This window comes from Somniosus microcephalus, chromosome 7 (genome assembly GCF_052327205.1).
Source record: "Somniosus microcephalus isolate GS21.2 chromosome 7, FLI_Smic_1.0, whole genome shotgun sequence".
Lineage (NCBI taxonomy): Eukaryota > Metazoa > Chordata > Chondrichthyes > Squaliformes > Somniosidae > Somniosus > Somniosus microcephalus.
In genome coordinates this window covers 154,570,636-154,586,954 of record NC_140993.1, presented here as the reverse complement: position 1 = coordinate 154,586,954, position 16,319 = coordinate 154,570,636, and the positions used below count along the sequence as shown (strand labels likewise).

Genomic DNA, 16,319 nt, shown 5'->3' with positions numbered 1-16,319 from the left:
AGTGTTAGCACCTCTTCACAAACTTCTGCGCAAGGAGACACAGTGGCAGTGGGAAGAGGAACAGAATGTTTCATTCGAACAGTCCAAGAAACTAATGCTGTCCTCGGATGTGCTGGTTCACTACAATGCAGAGAAAGACATCATTCTCTCTTGTGATGCTTCACCTTACGGGGTGGGGGTGGTTCTTTCACACAGCTTGGAAGATGGAACAGAAAGACCAATAGGGTTTATGTCTCGAACTCTGACACCAGCGGAAAAAAACTATTCCCAGTTAGATAAAGAGGGGTTAGCAGTAATGTTTGGGTTACAGAGGTTTCACAAGTACATATATGGCAGGAAATTCACCATATGCACCAATCATAAACCTCTTCTATCTCTTTTTAATGAAATGAAAGCAGTACCACAGATGGTGTCACCCCGGATCCAGAGGTGGGCAGTGACGTTGAGGGCATATGAGTATGTCATCATTTACAAGGTGGGCAAGTACCATGGGAACGCAGATGCCTTGAGCCATCTTCCACTGCCAGGTACACCTATCCGTGCAGCTCCAGAGGACAGAGTTTTGATGTTGGAGGACACGGATTTGGCAATTGTGACCGCAGACCAAGTAAGGACATGGACCGTTAAAGATCCAGTACTGTCTAGAGTCCGAGAATATGTGATGAGGGGTTGGCCACAGCATCCGGAAGGGACTGATTTCACACCTTACAGTGTCAGGAAGACAGAGCTGGGTGTGCAGGATGATTGCGTGTTGTGGGGAGCACGAGTGATTATTCCACAGCCAGCACGACAGTCTATCCTAGGGCAACTACATCAGTGTCATCCTGGAGTTTCGCGTATGAAAGCCTTGGCAAGGAGTTACTTGTAGTGGCCAAAGCTAGATGAGGAGATAGAAAATCTAGTCAAGACATGCAGCACTTGTCAAGTACACAGGAAGGCACCAGCAGCGGCTCCTCTCCACCACTGGGAGCGGCCAGATAAACCATGGAGAAGATTACGTGTAGATTATGCGGGTCCATTCATGGGAAAGATGTTCCTCATAATCATTGATGCCCATTCCAAATGGATGGATGTTTATTCTGTAAATTCTGCTTCATCTACTGTTACTATAGACTGCCTGCATAGGAGTTTTAGTAATCAAGGGCTACCAGAGATCGTAGTAAGTGACAATGCCACGTGTTTTGTGAGTACAGAAACAAAAGAGTTCATGAGAAACAATGGCATAGTGCACGTGACCTCACCTCCATATCATCCGTCTTCAAATGGACTTGCGGAGAGAGCCGTACAAACATTTAAGGAGATGATGAAAAAAAGTGCGGAAGGGAGTTTGGCAGCCAAGGTGTCACGAGTTCTGTTCAGCTACAGAATAACACCTCAATCTACCACAGGACTCTCTCCTGCTGAGCTGTTGTTAGGACGTTGACTACGCTCCACTCTTGACCTGGTTCACCCAGATCTAAAAAGGAAGGTGGAAAACCGACAAATCAAACAAAAGGAGAACCATGACAGAAGGACAAAGAGCCGCAGTTTTGGAGAAGGAGATGTGGTCCTTACCAGGAATTTCAGTTATGGTCCAAAATGGATTCCTGGCGTCATAGACTCAATGACCGGTCCAGTATCATATATGGTCATGGTGGGAACTGGTCAGGTAGTACGCAGACATGTAGATCAGATACTGACCAGACAAGAGGAAATCGAAATGGAGGTTCCAGAGGAGATGTCGGAGAACAAGTTGGCCCCCAGTTATCCAAATGCATCAGTGGTACCACCACCACGAACAGAGCCAGTTCCACCTGGACCTCTTAGTCAAGAGGAAACCATCGTAGCAGAGTCAGATACTCTGAGTACTGCTCAGGAGCAGCAGGTGGCTCTACCACAACCAAACAGGGACTGTCTGACTGTAAGACGTTCACCAAGGCCTCACAAGCCACCAGAGAGATTGATAACGACCTGCTAGAGTCGTTCAGTATGGACTATCGTTAAAGGAGTTTCCTTATGGGACTTTTTAAGGATGTTGTTAAGAAATTAATGTTCAACTTAAGAGGGGAGGGATATAGTAATCTGGGATGTAATGTTTAAGTTATCCACCAGATGGAGCCAAATATTAAGGGTTCACATTCACCAGTTTTTAAGGTAATGGGTCATGCATTCATTGTCCTGGTACACCAGTTTATACGGTAATGTGGCACTGCATTATGGGTATGACTCAGAGGTGAATCCTCCATCTTGCCATCGTGCAGTAAGAATTGTGTGCTTTGCTTGCAGCCTGTAAGAGCTATGTTTCTCTGCTACACCGGGTAAATAAACAGTTGGGTTTTGTTCCTAATATCTCGCTTCTCTCAGTTTCTGACCTTACCACTCGGATATCACAGATGGCAAACTGTTGAAGTTGTGGCATGTGTCATTTTGCTAATGGGACTTCCACATTGAAGGTTTAGGGCGACTTGCAATTGTCAGTATGGTGGTCAGAGTGATAGGAATCCGCAGGTTCTTGGCCATTGTCGATGGTCTGATAAGAAGGTGCGAGGCCAAAGTGTTTGATTGTGCAGGCTAAGCAAATCCGGCCAACATGAGTGCGTCCCTTGCAACCTAGGCAGCAATGTGGTCGCGTGCTGGTGCCTTCTGGCCTGTGCAGCTTCAGGTGGGTGAGAAGCAGCTTGGCGTTCCTGTTGTTGCTGCTGCTGCTGTTGCTGCTGTTGTTCATGGTTCTGCTGCTGCCACGGCTGGTCTTTGTCCGAATCAGATGTCTAGGAGGAAAGGAAATAAATGGTTCCCATGCTTCTGGTATATGCCTCAGTTGAGGAAGCGCTCAGTCAAGGTGGCGAGAGGGGTTTCCCAGGAGGTCACACTGGAGATGGGTGTCAGGCTCCAAACTTCCACAACAATGGGTATGCCTGCTAAAAGTTCCCCCAGACCTGAGACAACAAAGTTCTGCCACCTGCAAATGATGATTGCTGAAAACTTCTTTTTAATGGTGGAGCTGCAGCTGTTAATAAGCAGTCCACTTGTGAGGCCGCCAGGATTCACTGGCGTGTTCCAGAGGAGACGTGCAGCAGGTGGGAAAAGTGGTAAAATCAGAAAGGCCTCTCAAAATGGGATTATAGAGGCAATTAAGTGGTTTTTAAGGGCCTTAAGGGCCTATCCCGCCTCTTGGAGGTGGGATGGAAACAGGGTCAGAAAACAAGCATGTGGGAAAATTGCTCGGAGGCGGGATGGAGGCGGGATCGGGCCCGCCCGCCACTTTTTGCGATTTTAACACCTCACACGCCTCCAATCCCGCCTCCTCGGGCCTGGCAAAATCGAGCCCTATGACCCTGGGGTCATGGGGTCACCCATTATTGCAACATTATTCACAGTATTAACCTTTCTTATCTCATCTCATATGCACTGGGGGTCTGTAGCAGATTCCTCTTGTTAACCCAGTCCTCTGTACGTGCTTTAGCTCTAGCTAGAATGCTTCTTTTTTTCCCTTTCCTTTCAACTTCTTTGAAATCCTAATTATTCTGGACATTTCTTCCCCTACTATCTATTCTGTATTTCCTGAACAACATGAATACATGTTGAATTCGTTCCAATCTTGTGAGTTGAACCATGTTTTCACAATCCTTATGACATTATGGCGCCGATTTTTTTGGTTCCCCTCTGCATGGTGCTGGACAGGCGCAGTGCACTCGAATGTATTGCACATGTTTAGGCCGAGCTGTGGCTGATTATCATGCCTGGGATCATAAACATAGCCCGGGGCACCTCCGGCACAGGGCTGTCCCCTGGAAGGATGTGCTGCCTCAAAACAGCAGAACAAAATGGAGCGCGGCTGCAGTTGTGAGTCTGGCCATCAGCCTTGGGGCCTTCTGGTTGCTGTCCTTCAACAGGACAAAGTTCCCTGATGTTGCTGAATATGAGGGAAGTGGCTTCATCTGTGACCCTTGTCATCTGCTGCACTTCTTGGGAAAACAATCAGTGCCTGCACATAGGTGTGTTGTTTGTTGAACATCCTTCTTTTCATAGAAAGAACCATGAGATTGGAGTCCATGGGCTGGATTTTCATTGGGCCGTGGAGTCGGGATTGGAGGCGTGTGAGGGGTTAAAATCCTGAAATCGGGGGTCCCGACCCCATCCCGCCCCCAACCCGTCTCCATGCCAGTATCAAAGGAGGCGGGTACCCGTCCCGCACTGGGACCCACCTCCCCGAGGCGGGAAGGGGATTAGTGCCAATTAACTGCCTGTTAACAGGTAGTTAACAGGCAGTTTTTAGCCTAATCCCTATTTTTATTGTTGAAATGTGGGATTCCTGACGGCTCCAACCACACCAAGTTAGCGAGGCGGGCCGTCGGGATGAAGGGCTTGGAGGGGTCGAGATGTCCGGTGTTCAGGTGAGTAATGGGTGCATGAGTGCAGAGGTAAGTGTGTTTGGTCTTTGTAAAGTTTTTTAAGAAGTTCTACTAACCTTTACTTACCTTTACAGCCTTCCTTCCTTCAGGTCTTGGGAGTCCCTCATTTCACCGTCACAGAAAGCAGAATGGCCGCCAGCTGTCAAAATCTGCAGCCTCTGCTTTCTGTTCCGGGGAGATCTCTAAATCATCCTGAGAGGAAGGAATTAACTTGGAGCACAGATTGTCAGTGTTTGACAGCTTCAAACAGCTGTGAAACGCTGATATTTCATCTATCAAAAGGTCTTGACAGATTAAATTTCAATCTGTGATGTCACCTGTTGCTGGGTGGCCCTTAATTGACCTGCTGAGCCCGCTGGGCGGGCTCAACAAGGTCAATCAAGTCAAAATCGCGTGGGTTGGCTAGAACTCGATGGAGGCGGGACTACAACACCAAAAGTTGTAGTCCCACCTCCTACCCACCTCCTCAATGAAAATCCAGCCCCATGTGTTCCTCAGCCGAAGGAAACCACCTCCACACCCTTGACAGGAAACGGGAGAGTGCTCAGCCATTCTCTGCTCCTCCAGTTCCCTTGTACTCCAAAAGCCACTTGCTCCAATATCTTCATCTACTCTATCTACATTCCCTGGGTGAAAGTCGCTGCAGCAACAAGTTTCCTTCGCACCACCACCACCCCACCCCAACTCACCCACACCCCCCAAGCTTTTTATTTCCTTGTTACACAGATGTTGCGCTGCTGGCCCATTATTAAATATGCTAATGAGCTGACTCTAGGAATTACAACGGGGTCAATGGACCAATTTACTGGTGGGCAGAAGTTCATTATCCAGCATTATTCACCATAAATGGCCCCATGGATTCTTGGGGCCAGCGTGTGAGCATGGGTCAAGATGACTCTCCCTCTGATTTCCTCTCACAGACTGGGGAACCTTGCTGCTTCATTCAACGGAGTGACTGCTGTCAACGACCGGAAGCTGCGCAGAAGTGTTCTGCGCATTAATCTCGAAGCTGATATCGCTGATGTTTCTGCATTTTTTCACAGAGCCCGTTCCGCTCCTGGCTTTATTTTCACAGAGCCCGCTCTGTTCCTGGCTTTTTTCCCACAGAGTCCGCTCCATTCCCGGCTATTTTTCCTACGGTCCTGCAGACCCGCTCTGTTCCTGGCTTTTTTTCCTACGGTCTTGAAGATCCGCTCTGTTCCTGGCTTTTTTCCTACGGTCCCGCAGACCCGCTCTGTTCATGGCTTTTTTTTCTACAGCCTAGAAGACCCGCTCTGTTCCCGACTTTTTTCCCTACAGTCTTGAAGACCCGCTTTGATCCCGGATTTTTTTTCCTACAGTTCCAAAGACCCTCTCCGTTCCCGGATTTTTATCCCCAGAGCCCGTGATTCGCGAAACAATCAACAAAACACATAGAGCTGGATTTTCATTCAGGGGACGTGATGGAGGCGGGACTACAACTTTCGGGGTTGTTGTCCCACCTCCATCGAGATGTGGCCAATCCACATGATTTTTACTTGATTGACCAGTGGGCTCAGCAGGCCAATTAAGGGCCACCCGGCAACAGGTGACGTCACAGACTGAAATTTCATCTGTCAAGAGGTTTTGACAGATGAAATATCAGTGTTTGAAAGCTCTTTGAAGCTGTCAAACACTGACAGTCTTACTTCTAACATGAGTCCTTCTCCACAGACTCAATTAGAAATCTCTCCTGCACAGAAAGCTGAAGGCTGTCACTTTTGACAGTTCGCAGCCATTCTGCTTTCTATGCCGGTGAGATGAGGGACTCCCGAGACCTAAAGGAAGGAAGGCTGTAAAGGTAAGAAAAGGTAATTTAAACTTCTTTAAACACTTTAGACACACTAAACACACTTACCTTTGCACTCATGCACACATCACTTACCTGAACACTGACATCTCGACCCTTCCAAGTCCTTCAACCCGACGGCCCGCCTCCTCTAACTTGGCGTGGTTTGGAGCCGCCGGGAATCCCACATTTCAACCTTAAAAATAGGGATTAGGCTAAAAACTGCCTGTTAACTACCTGTTAACAGGCAGTTAACTGGCACTAATCCCCTTCCCGCCTCGGGGAGGCGGTTCCCAGTGCGGGGCGGGTACCCGCCTCCTTTGAAACTGGCATGGAGACGGGTTGGATGCGGGATGGTGTCAGGACCCTCGATTTCAGGATTTTAACCCCCCCACGCCTCCAATCCCACTTCCACGGCCCAATGAAAATCCTGCCCGTAGACTGCGCATGTGCAACTACTTCAACTACATTGGCAGCAGTTGCTGCCATCATTCAATGCATCCCCCAAATGACCCAGCTAAAATAAAGAACCTCAGCTCTTACCATTCTGTTGCACAGTGCATTAGAACATTAATGCACAATGCCATTGCATTTGAGTGACACCGTGATATTTGGCTCTAATAGGTATCAGGCTTACATTTAGTGACAATTCTGCTGCTTTATTTTGTTCTTGTTTCATGGTATAAAAGCAGGGCTGATTTTCTTGTCCTGATGTAAGTCAGTTCTAAATGGTTAAGAACGGCAGCAAATCTCGCCAGAATAGTAATGTGAGTCACACAATTTGCATAATTATTCACAGCTCCAGTGGCAGATTTGGCTGTTTGTGGGAAGCATATTACTGGTGGTGGCAGAAAATTGTCTGTAGCCAAAACCTAACAGGCAAGTGATGGAGTAATCAACATTTGACCCCGTTCTTGAGAGCTGTTGGAGTGGGAAATGGTATGAGGTGGGTGACCCTGATTATCACTGCACCTGTCTAGTACTTGGGCAAAAGGGAGGAAGAAAATTGGGATCATTGCTTTATGCCCAATTTTCTCTGCACTGGGCAGTCCCTGATATCACCAGTGCTACTATGGGAAGGCTTCAAGTGAAGGCCAGATAGTTTTCCATAGGGAAGGAAAGAAAACAGAGGATAAATCATCCCACCTCACTCATGCCACATCGTAGCAGCTGGTTCCACATTTGTTAAGTGACACAGCAAGACTAAGGACGATGAAAAAAATAACTAAGATTTAAATTCTCTCCCTTCCCCCTTCACAAAAAGGGATGACAACAACAACAACTTGCATTTACATAAAGTAGAAAAAAATGTCCCAAGGCACTTCACACAGCAAAACGGCAACAATGAATGCCGAGCCAAAGAAGGAGATATTCGGACTGGTTGATCAAAACCTTGGCCAAAGAGATGGGTTTTAAGGAGGGACTTAAAGGAGAATAGGGAGGTGAAGAAGTGGAGGGGATGAGTGAGGGAATTCCAGAATGTGAGGCCTAGGTGGCTGAAGGTATGTCCGCCACTGGTGGGCGCAGGGAGTGGAGGATGCACAAAAGGCCAGAGTCAGAGGAATGGAGAGTGTGGGTAGGGGTTGTAGGACTGAAGAAAGTTACAGAGATAGGAAAGGGCGAGGCCATGAAGGGATTCAAATACAAGGATGAGAATTTTAAAAATGAGGCGTTGGGGGACTGAGCTAATGTAGGTCGGCATGTATAGGGATGTGAACGGCACTTGTAGGGATAGGAAATGTGCAGCAGAGTTTTGGATGAGCTGAAACATACAAAGCGTGGAGACAGAAGGACAGTCAGGAAAGCATTGGAATAATCGAGTCTGGAGGTGACAGACTATCTATTAACTTGCTGGAGGTAGTAAGATTTATCTCCAATTACTGACTGCTTTTCTGAACACCTCAGGGTGTCTTGGCATATGTAGGTATGTCTACTATAGCTACTATAGTGACTTATTTTCAATACCATCATTCACCGGGTAAGATAATCCTGTATGTCCCTTGGGCAGTAAATGTAGATAAATCACAATGATAAAAAATAATTTACTGGTTAGTTAATTTCCTTTTAGATACCACATGAACAATATCAGCCTCACTAAACAGTTATAGCTCCCGCAGTATACTATACAGGAGATGTTAAAGCATGAATATCTCAAAACAGTGATGTAAGTTTTATTGATTTTCCTAGCGCCTTCTTATTTCGAAATGGCTCCCATGTGAAGTGGTTCTGTAATCTGCAGGGGCTCCTACTGCTCTGAAATCTGCCTATTTACATTGTGAGGTGGACTGCACTGCACCAGCAGCAATGAAGCGCACATATGAGCTTGCACAAATGCAGTTGCTTAACAGTAATAACTGCAACTTTCCTCATCTGGCTGCAGACTCTCCCAACTGCCTAAAGAAGACCAGCAATGAGAAACATGCATTGCACTGAGCCATCAACCTGCAGGGGTGTGAGGCAAAAAGGGGACTGAGCTGAACAATTATGATTTTTACCGGTCTTCGGTCCCCGCCACATAATCCGTTCCCTAGCCACCGGCTCCATCCCTCTCCCAAGCGTCTGTCTGAGGCTGAACCAGACTGTTCACAATCTTGGTGTTATATTTGACCCTGAAATTAGTTTCTGACCACATATCCGGGCCATAACTAAGACCGCTTATTTCCACCTCAGTGACATCGGCCGACTCCGTCCCTGCGTCAGCTCATCTGCTGCTGAAACCCTCATCCATGCCTTTGTTACCTCTAGAATTGACTATTCCAATGCACTCCTGGCTGGCCTCCCACGTTCTACCCTACGTAAACTCGAGGTCATCCAAAACTCTGCTGCCCGTGTCCTAACTCGCACCAAGTCCCGTTCACCCATCACCCCTGTGCTCGCTGACCTACATTGGCTCCCGGTTAAGCAACGCCTCGATTTTAAAATTCTCATTCTTATTTTCAAATCCCTCCATGGCCTCGCCCCTCCCTATCTCTGTAATCTCCTTCAGCCCCACGACCCCCGAGATATCTGCGCTCCTCTAATTCTGGCCTCTTGAGCATCCCTGATTTTAATCGCTCAACCATTGATGGCCATGCCTTCAGCTGCCAAGGTCCTAAGCTCTGGAATTCCCTCCCTAAAACTCTCCGCCTCTCTATCTCTCTTTCCTTCTTTAAGATGCTTATTAAAACCTACCTCTTTGACCAAGCTTTTGGTCATCTGCCTTCATTTCTCCTTATGTGGCTCGGTGTCAAATTTTCTTTTATAACACTCCTGTGAAGCGCCTTGGGACGTTTTACTACATTAAAGGCGCTATATAAATACATGTTGTTGTTGTCGTCATTGGTAGTACTGTAGCTCTGGTAGTGGAGAAATTGTCACCTTTTGAAGTGGTGCTCCATGCGACCAGAGGCATGAGTGCTGCCTCCTTTCTATTATAGTGCTGTCATCAAAGTTGGGACGACCATTGACAGCAATATAAAAGGGCATAAACATTCACTTGTGTCCCAGGTCATCGTGATCTATACTCACATTTGTCTTGACCTAGATCCACACCTTCACTGTCTGTGTCACTTGGTAATGTCCATGGCTGGCGAGTAACTAACAGCTGTTGAAAAGATGCATCCTAAAAAAAAGTTAAAATATATTTTAGAACCTATGCACATATTAATACTAAACACTATTAAAATGATAAGACTGGCTTTTCATTTCGATTGTATTAAACAGCTGTAGCCATGGGAAAATTATTTTTACAACTGTTAACTATTGGAGATTTGCACAAAACTGCAAAACAAACATAATGTGGCAGAGCCACCAAGGGGACTCTGATCTTATGTACATAATTATCTTTAACTAATTGTTAGCTACAGAATGAATTTATATCTCTGTTCATATTATCGCATGTACATAGCGCGGTCCCTTTAAGACTGAGACCCAACGCGATGACGTCATCACGTTGATCACGTGGTCCTCCAGCGGCAGGAAAACGTGATGACGTCATGACGTTCGACCAGGGAGGGGCTCTAGTCAGTCCTCATGGAGCTAGCAACCAGTACAGACCTGTTATCCAGCTTTCCATTGTTTTAGTGTTAAACTCTGTTTATTAGTATTAAACATCGTTTGTTTAATAGACTGACTCGATCTCAGTCCTTTAGTTAGGAATCTAGCCGTTCCTACAGTGGTGACCCCGAATTTTCGTGGACAATTTTCGCGAAAGAAGCGTAACGAAACATGGAAGCACACGCCGTGGCTTTGAAGCTCCCACAGTTTTGGGAACAACATGCTGCCTCCTGGTTCGTCCAAGCAGAAGCACAATTCGAACTCCGTAACATCGCCGCGGATCAGACCCGCTACCTCCACGTGGTCTCCGCACTCGACAGCTCCACGGCCGCACGGATCATCAGCCTGCTCGAAAAACCCCCAGAGGCCAGCAAGTATGATGCTCTTAAAGCGCGGTTAATACAGGTCTTCGGACTCACGGAGGCAGAGCGGGCCCGCCGGCTGCTCGCTATGCCCAGCCTGGGCGATTCCAAGCCATCTGAGTTAATGAGCCAGATGCTCATGCTCCTGGGCTCCGAACCCCAATGCTTCCTTTTTCGGGAGTTATTCCTGAGTCAACTCCCCGAACAGGTTCAAGCCGCTCTCGCTAGATCGGACACCGCGGATTGCGCAGCACTGGCTGCAGAGGCAGACATGGTTTATGCGGTCACGCAGCAATACTGCTCCGCCACGAGACAACCCTCCTCCGCGGACGCCGCTCTGATGCCTCCATCCCCCGGCTTGTGTTTTTACCACGCCCGTTTCGGCGCGAAAGCCAGAAGCTGCCGCCCTCCTTGCAGTTTCGCGCCTAAAAAAAAACAGCAACCCCGGCAGCAGCCCCAGAAAAGGAGGATCGAGTTTAAGGTACGGGCCGCGGCCGCGATGGCGATTGGGAATTCCGGGAAGCTCCTCTACATTACCGATTCCCTTTCGGGCCGGCGCTTTTTATGCGACACCGGGGCGCAGTGCAGCATCCTTCCCGCCTCAGCACTTAACATCCAGTCTGGGAGGCACGGTCCCGCCCTCGAGGCAACTAATGGCGGGGTCATTCGTACCTTTGGCAAACGGCAGGTCCGGGTGTGCTTCGGCGGACAACGGTTTCTGTGGGAATTTATCACAGCCAAAGTTTCACAAGCCATCGTCGGCGCGGATTTCTTATGCACCAACAGCCTCTTGGTAGATGTCCGAAACCGTCGACTGGTCAACGCGGCTACCTTCCATTCCATTCCGTGCTTCCGCAGTTCCGCACCGGCCCATACTGTCTCCTGCGCGTTACCCTCGCCAGACGAATTCACCCAGCTACTAAGTGAATTCCCGGAGCTGACTAAGCCCACTTTCTCTGCCTCGGCAGCTAAGCATGGTGTCCAACACCACAGTACTACGACCGGCTCCCCAGTGTACGCACGAGCTCGGCGACTGGAACCCGGTAAGCTCGTGGCAGCAAAGGCCGAGTTTGCCACGATGGAGCGGCTGGGGATTATTCGCCGGTCGAATAGTCCCTGGTCCTCACCCCTACATATCGTTCCAAAGCCCAGCGGCGGATGGCGGCCATGTGGGGACGACCGTCGACTGAATGATGCAACGACGCCCGATCGGTACCCGGTCCCGCACATTCAAGACTTTTCCGCCCATTTGGCAGGAAACTCAATCTTCTCCAAGGTCGACCTCGTCCGGGGCTACCATCAGGTCCCCGTACACCAGCAGGACATCCAAAAAACTGCGGTTATTACTCCCTTTGGACTGTTCGAGTTCCTCAGAATGCCTTTTGGGCTCAAGAACGCCGCGCAGACCTTTCAACGACTCATGGACTCGGTCCTGCGGGATCTTCAGTTTTTATTTGTCTATCTGGACGATATCATGATAGCCAGCTCCACCAAAGCGGGGCACGTCGACCATCTCCGCACCCTTTTTCAGCGCCTCAGCCAGCATGGCCTCATAATCAACCCGGCCAAATGCCAGTTCGGCCTACATCAGATTGACTTCTTGGGCCACCGCATTACCCAGGAGGGTGCAATCCCGCTGCAGTCAAAGGTCGAAGCAATTTCGGCATTCCCGAAGCCACAGTCCACCAAAGCCCTCCAAGAATTCCTGGGCATGGTGAACTTCTATCACCACTTTGTGCCGAAGGCAGCACAACTCATGCAGCCCCTCTATGAGGCCCTCAAAGGCAAGATGGGAAAGGATGCAATAACCTGGACGGCAGCAATGGACAACGCCTTCGACAACACAAAAACCGCTCTAGCCAATGCAATTATGTTGGCGCACCCTCTGCCAGGAGCCACCATCGCCCTCACCATGGACGCTTCCGACTATGCCATAGGCGCCGTGCAAGCACAGTGGGTCAATGGGTCGTGGCAGCCACTGGCGTTCTTCAGCCGCCAACTCCGGCGCAACGAACGCAAATATAGTACTTTCGACCGTGAGTTGCTGGCACTGTTCCTGGCCATTCGCCATTTTCGTTTCCTGTTGGAGGGACGTCCCTTCACCGCGTTTGTAGATCACAAACCACTGACTTTTGCAATGGCCAAGACCGCCGAACCGTGGTCGGCCCGACAGCAGAGACAGCTAACTTACATTTTGGAATTCACGACAGACATCCAGCACGTAGCTGGCAAGGACAATTTGGTAGCCGATTGCCTTTCTCGCGTGCCGTACGGGCAGTCCAGTTGGACAGCGATTATGCCCTCATGGCCACCGACCAAGCATCGGACCCTGAAACGCAGTCGTATCGCGCCGACACCTCTAGCCTCCAACTGGCCGATGTGCAATTCCACGCAGCAGGCACCTCGTTGCTCTGCGATGTCTCCATGGGGGACCCTCGCCCGATTGTTCCAGCTGCCTGGCGCCACCAAGTCTTCGATGCCATCCATGGGCTTTCACACCCGGGTGTGAAAGCATCCCAAAAATTACTGTCGGCTAAGTTCGTCTGGAGAGGAATGCATAAGGATATCTGCGACTGGGCTAACACCTGTGTCGTCTGTCAAAAGTCTAAGGTGCAGCGCCACGTCAGGGCCCCATTGGCCACGTTCGCTGTACCAGAACGGTGATTTGACCACATCAACGTGGATCTCGTCGGACCGCTGCCACCGTCCCAGGGTTTCACACACATTCTAACCATGGTCGATCGTACTACCAGATGGCCCGAGGCAGTACCTTTGGCATCTACTATGTCTGCCGATGTAGCCAGAGCGTTCCTCTCCTCGTGGGTCGCACATTTCGGCGTTCCGGCGGATATTTCTTCAGACCGCGGTCCACAATTCTCGTCCGAGCTCTGGAACGCTGTGGCCCAGGGTCTTAGCACCAAACTCCACCGCACTACGGCCTATCACCCACAGGCAAACGGTTTGTGCGAACGTTTCCACCGATCGTTAAAGGCATCGCTGAGGGCCAGCCTCCAAGGCGCTGGCTGGGTGGATAAGCTTCCATGGGTCATGTTGGGGCTGTGCACGGCACCCAAAGAGGACCTGCAATCGTCTGCCGCAGAGCTCGTGTACGGTCAGCCGCTCCGCGTACCGGGAGATTTCCTGCTGCTTCCCACCGCGCCATGGTCTGCGGCCGACCAACTCAGCAACCACCGGGAAATGGCCAAGGCTTTCGTGCACATTCCGACTTCGCATCACGGCCTGCCATCTTCGCACGTTCCAGCGGAGCTAAAAAATGCTGAATTCGTATTCATTCGGCATGATGCCCATAGGGCTCCACTCAAGGCTCCCTGCACAGGACCTTTCCGCGTAATAGAGCCCGGCGACAAGAGTTTCTCGGTTGACATCGGTGGTAAACCAGACCACATCTCCATTGATCGTCTCAAACTGGCGCATCTGGACATCGACCAGCCAGTAGAGACTGCACAGCCGCCACGCCGTGGCCACCCTCCAGCTGCACCCGCACCAGTCCGAAGGCTCCCATCCGCCAGCCCACCCGCTGTTCAACAACGTTCACTCCGAGAATACAGGAGTCACTCTGACAGGCTTGTCAGACCTCCTAGTCGATTGACTTTTACTGTTAAAGACAATTCTGGGGGGGTGCATGTGGCAGAGCACCAAGGGGACTCTGATCTTATGTACATAATTATCTTTAACTATTTGTTAGCTACAGAATGAATCTGTATCTCTGTTCATATTATCGCATGTACATAGCGCGGTCCCTTTAAGACTGAGACCCAACGCGATGACGTCATCACGTTGATCACGTGATCCTCCAGCGGCGGGAAAATGTGATGATGTCATGACGTCCGACCAGGGAGGGGCTCTAGTCAGTCCTCATGGAGCTAGCAACCAGTACAGACCTGTTATCCAGCTTTCCATTGTTTTAGTGTTAAACTCTGTTTATTAGTATTAAACATCGTTTGTTTAATAGACTGACTCGATCTCAGTCCTTTAGTTAGGAATCTAGCCGTTCCTACAATAATAGACTTATCTGCATCCTCTATGCTACAAGTATTTGGCTTAATTTATTTTATATACTGTGATAAGGAGCAGCATTGACATTAAAAAAAAAATTATTGAAAGGAAAAACTTACATTTAAATAGCACCTCAGGACATCCCAAAGTATTTACAACTAATTAACTATTTATGAAGTGCAAAGATTCCACAATAGTAATAGTAACTAGATAATGTTTTCATGCTGCTGCTGTTTTAGGACAATTCTCCTACTCATCTTTAAATAGTGTCATGGAATCGGTTACGTATACCTGAGAGGACAGACAGGGCCTCGGTTTAACAGCTCATCTGAAAGACTGCACCTCAGACAATGCAGCTTCATCAGTACTGCAATGAAGTACCAGCCTAGATCATGTGCTCAAGTCCTGAAGTGGGACTTGAAACTAAAATCTTCTGAAACAGCGAAAAGAGTGCTACCACTGAGCCCCCTTTCTGCCCCACACTCCTGCAGCAGCTCAGTTAACACGATTGTATTAGAATTACAACATTTTTGAATAAACACTGTAGTCATCAACTCTACATCATACATAAGAGCAATAAATAACCTTGCATCTCATTTAAAATTCGATTTCACAATTACTTTTAAAAATCTTATGATTGCTATCTTGCACTTTCTTGTGACAGGGTGTAACATTGGCTCATTATTATTTAAGAGACGGCATTATTATCTGGAGGATGTTTGTAGCTTTGGTTTCTTGGAAGTTGTATCTATTTAATTATCTCCCTCAGTGAATTTAAATAAATGAAGAAATGGCTGTGATAATGCAAATTATACACTGTATGTCGGAGGCAATGGGGTCATAATAGGGTGAAAAGTTTTTCCTGTTGCATACTTTCTTATTAATTCATCAGGATCTAACATTTTTAAACATCCATAAATAAGCCTAAATTGTAATTAATGGAGAGACTAGGTGGATTAGCATTTGGACTGTCAGCTCTGGTACTTGGATTTAAAACCGGCCCAGACAGTTGGCTAAAAGTCTTCTATATCTCTGCTGGCTGTAAGGGCCCTGCGTGAAAAGAAGTTCAGCACCCGCAGACAGTTCTAAGTGCGTACAAATCTTCCAGAATTTGGCACAATTCAAAAATAAATTGTAAACATTGCTCACATTAGCTAAAAGGCTGGCTGATGTGGGAAGTTGACAACATCACATTGGAACAGTACTGGTTGTTCTTCAGTTTAGGGTTAAGGTTGAAGTGGACAAAAGGGAGCTTTGCTCTACATCAGTCCATGCTGTACCTGACCTGAGACTACTTCATGTTGACTTTGAGGAACAGAAGTGAGAAATATTCCATTGCCCAGCACTAAGACCCGTCGGCTCAATAAGCACCTAAATTCACCAAAAAGCTATATATTAAAAAAAATACAGAAATTAGTAAATAGGAGAGATTTCAAGGTATAAAAAAATCTATTTCAGAATTCATGTAACATCTCCAGGGAGGGTTTCTAAATAATTATAGAATGATATGCTTATACCTACTGAAATTTCTCATGAGCTTATTAAAAATGATATTGCTCAAAACTTAGGTCAGCTGCTGGTGTTGCAATATCTGGTTAGTGTTAGCTGTAACAGCTAAACAAGGAGGAAAGCCTTGAGGGTGAAACTGATCTTTGCCAGTAGCACAAAACGAGCTCATAGTGAATTGGCAGCCTGTTTTACACTGTG

The 16,319-nt window shown here is 48.1% G+C and overlaps 1 protein-coding gene across 1 annotated transcript in view; it reads right to left on the bottom strand.

Moving 5' to 3' along the window:
- Window positions 1-16,319, bottom strand: part of c7h8orf34 (chromosome 7 C8orf34 homolog) — an 880,642-nt gene that overhangs the window by 62,650 nt on the left and 801,673 nt on the right. The window contains exon 13 of the mRNA XM_085993120.1: window positions 9,706-9,799. Within this exon, the coding sequence (XP_085849246.1) occupies window positions 9,706-9,799 (94 nt within the window). The remainder of the gene's footprint in view (window positions 1-9,705; window positions 9,800-16,319) is intronic.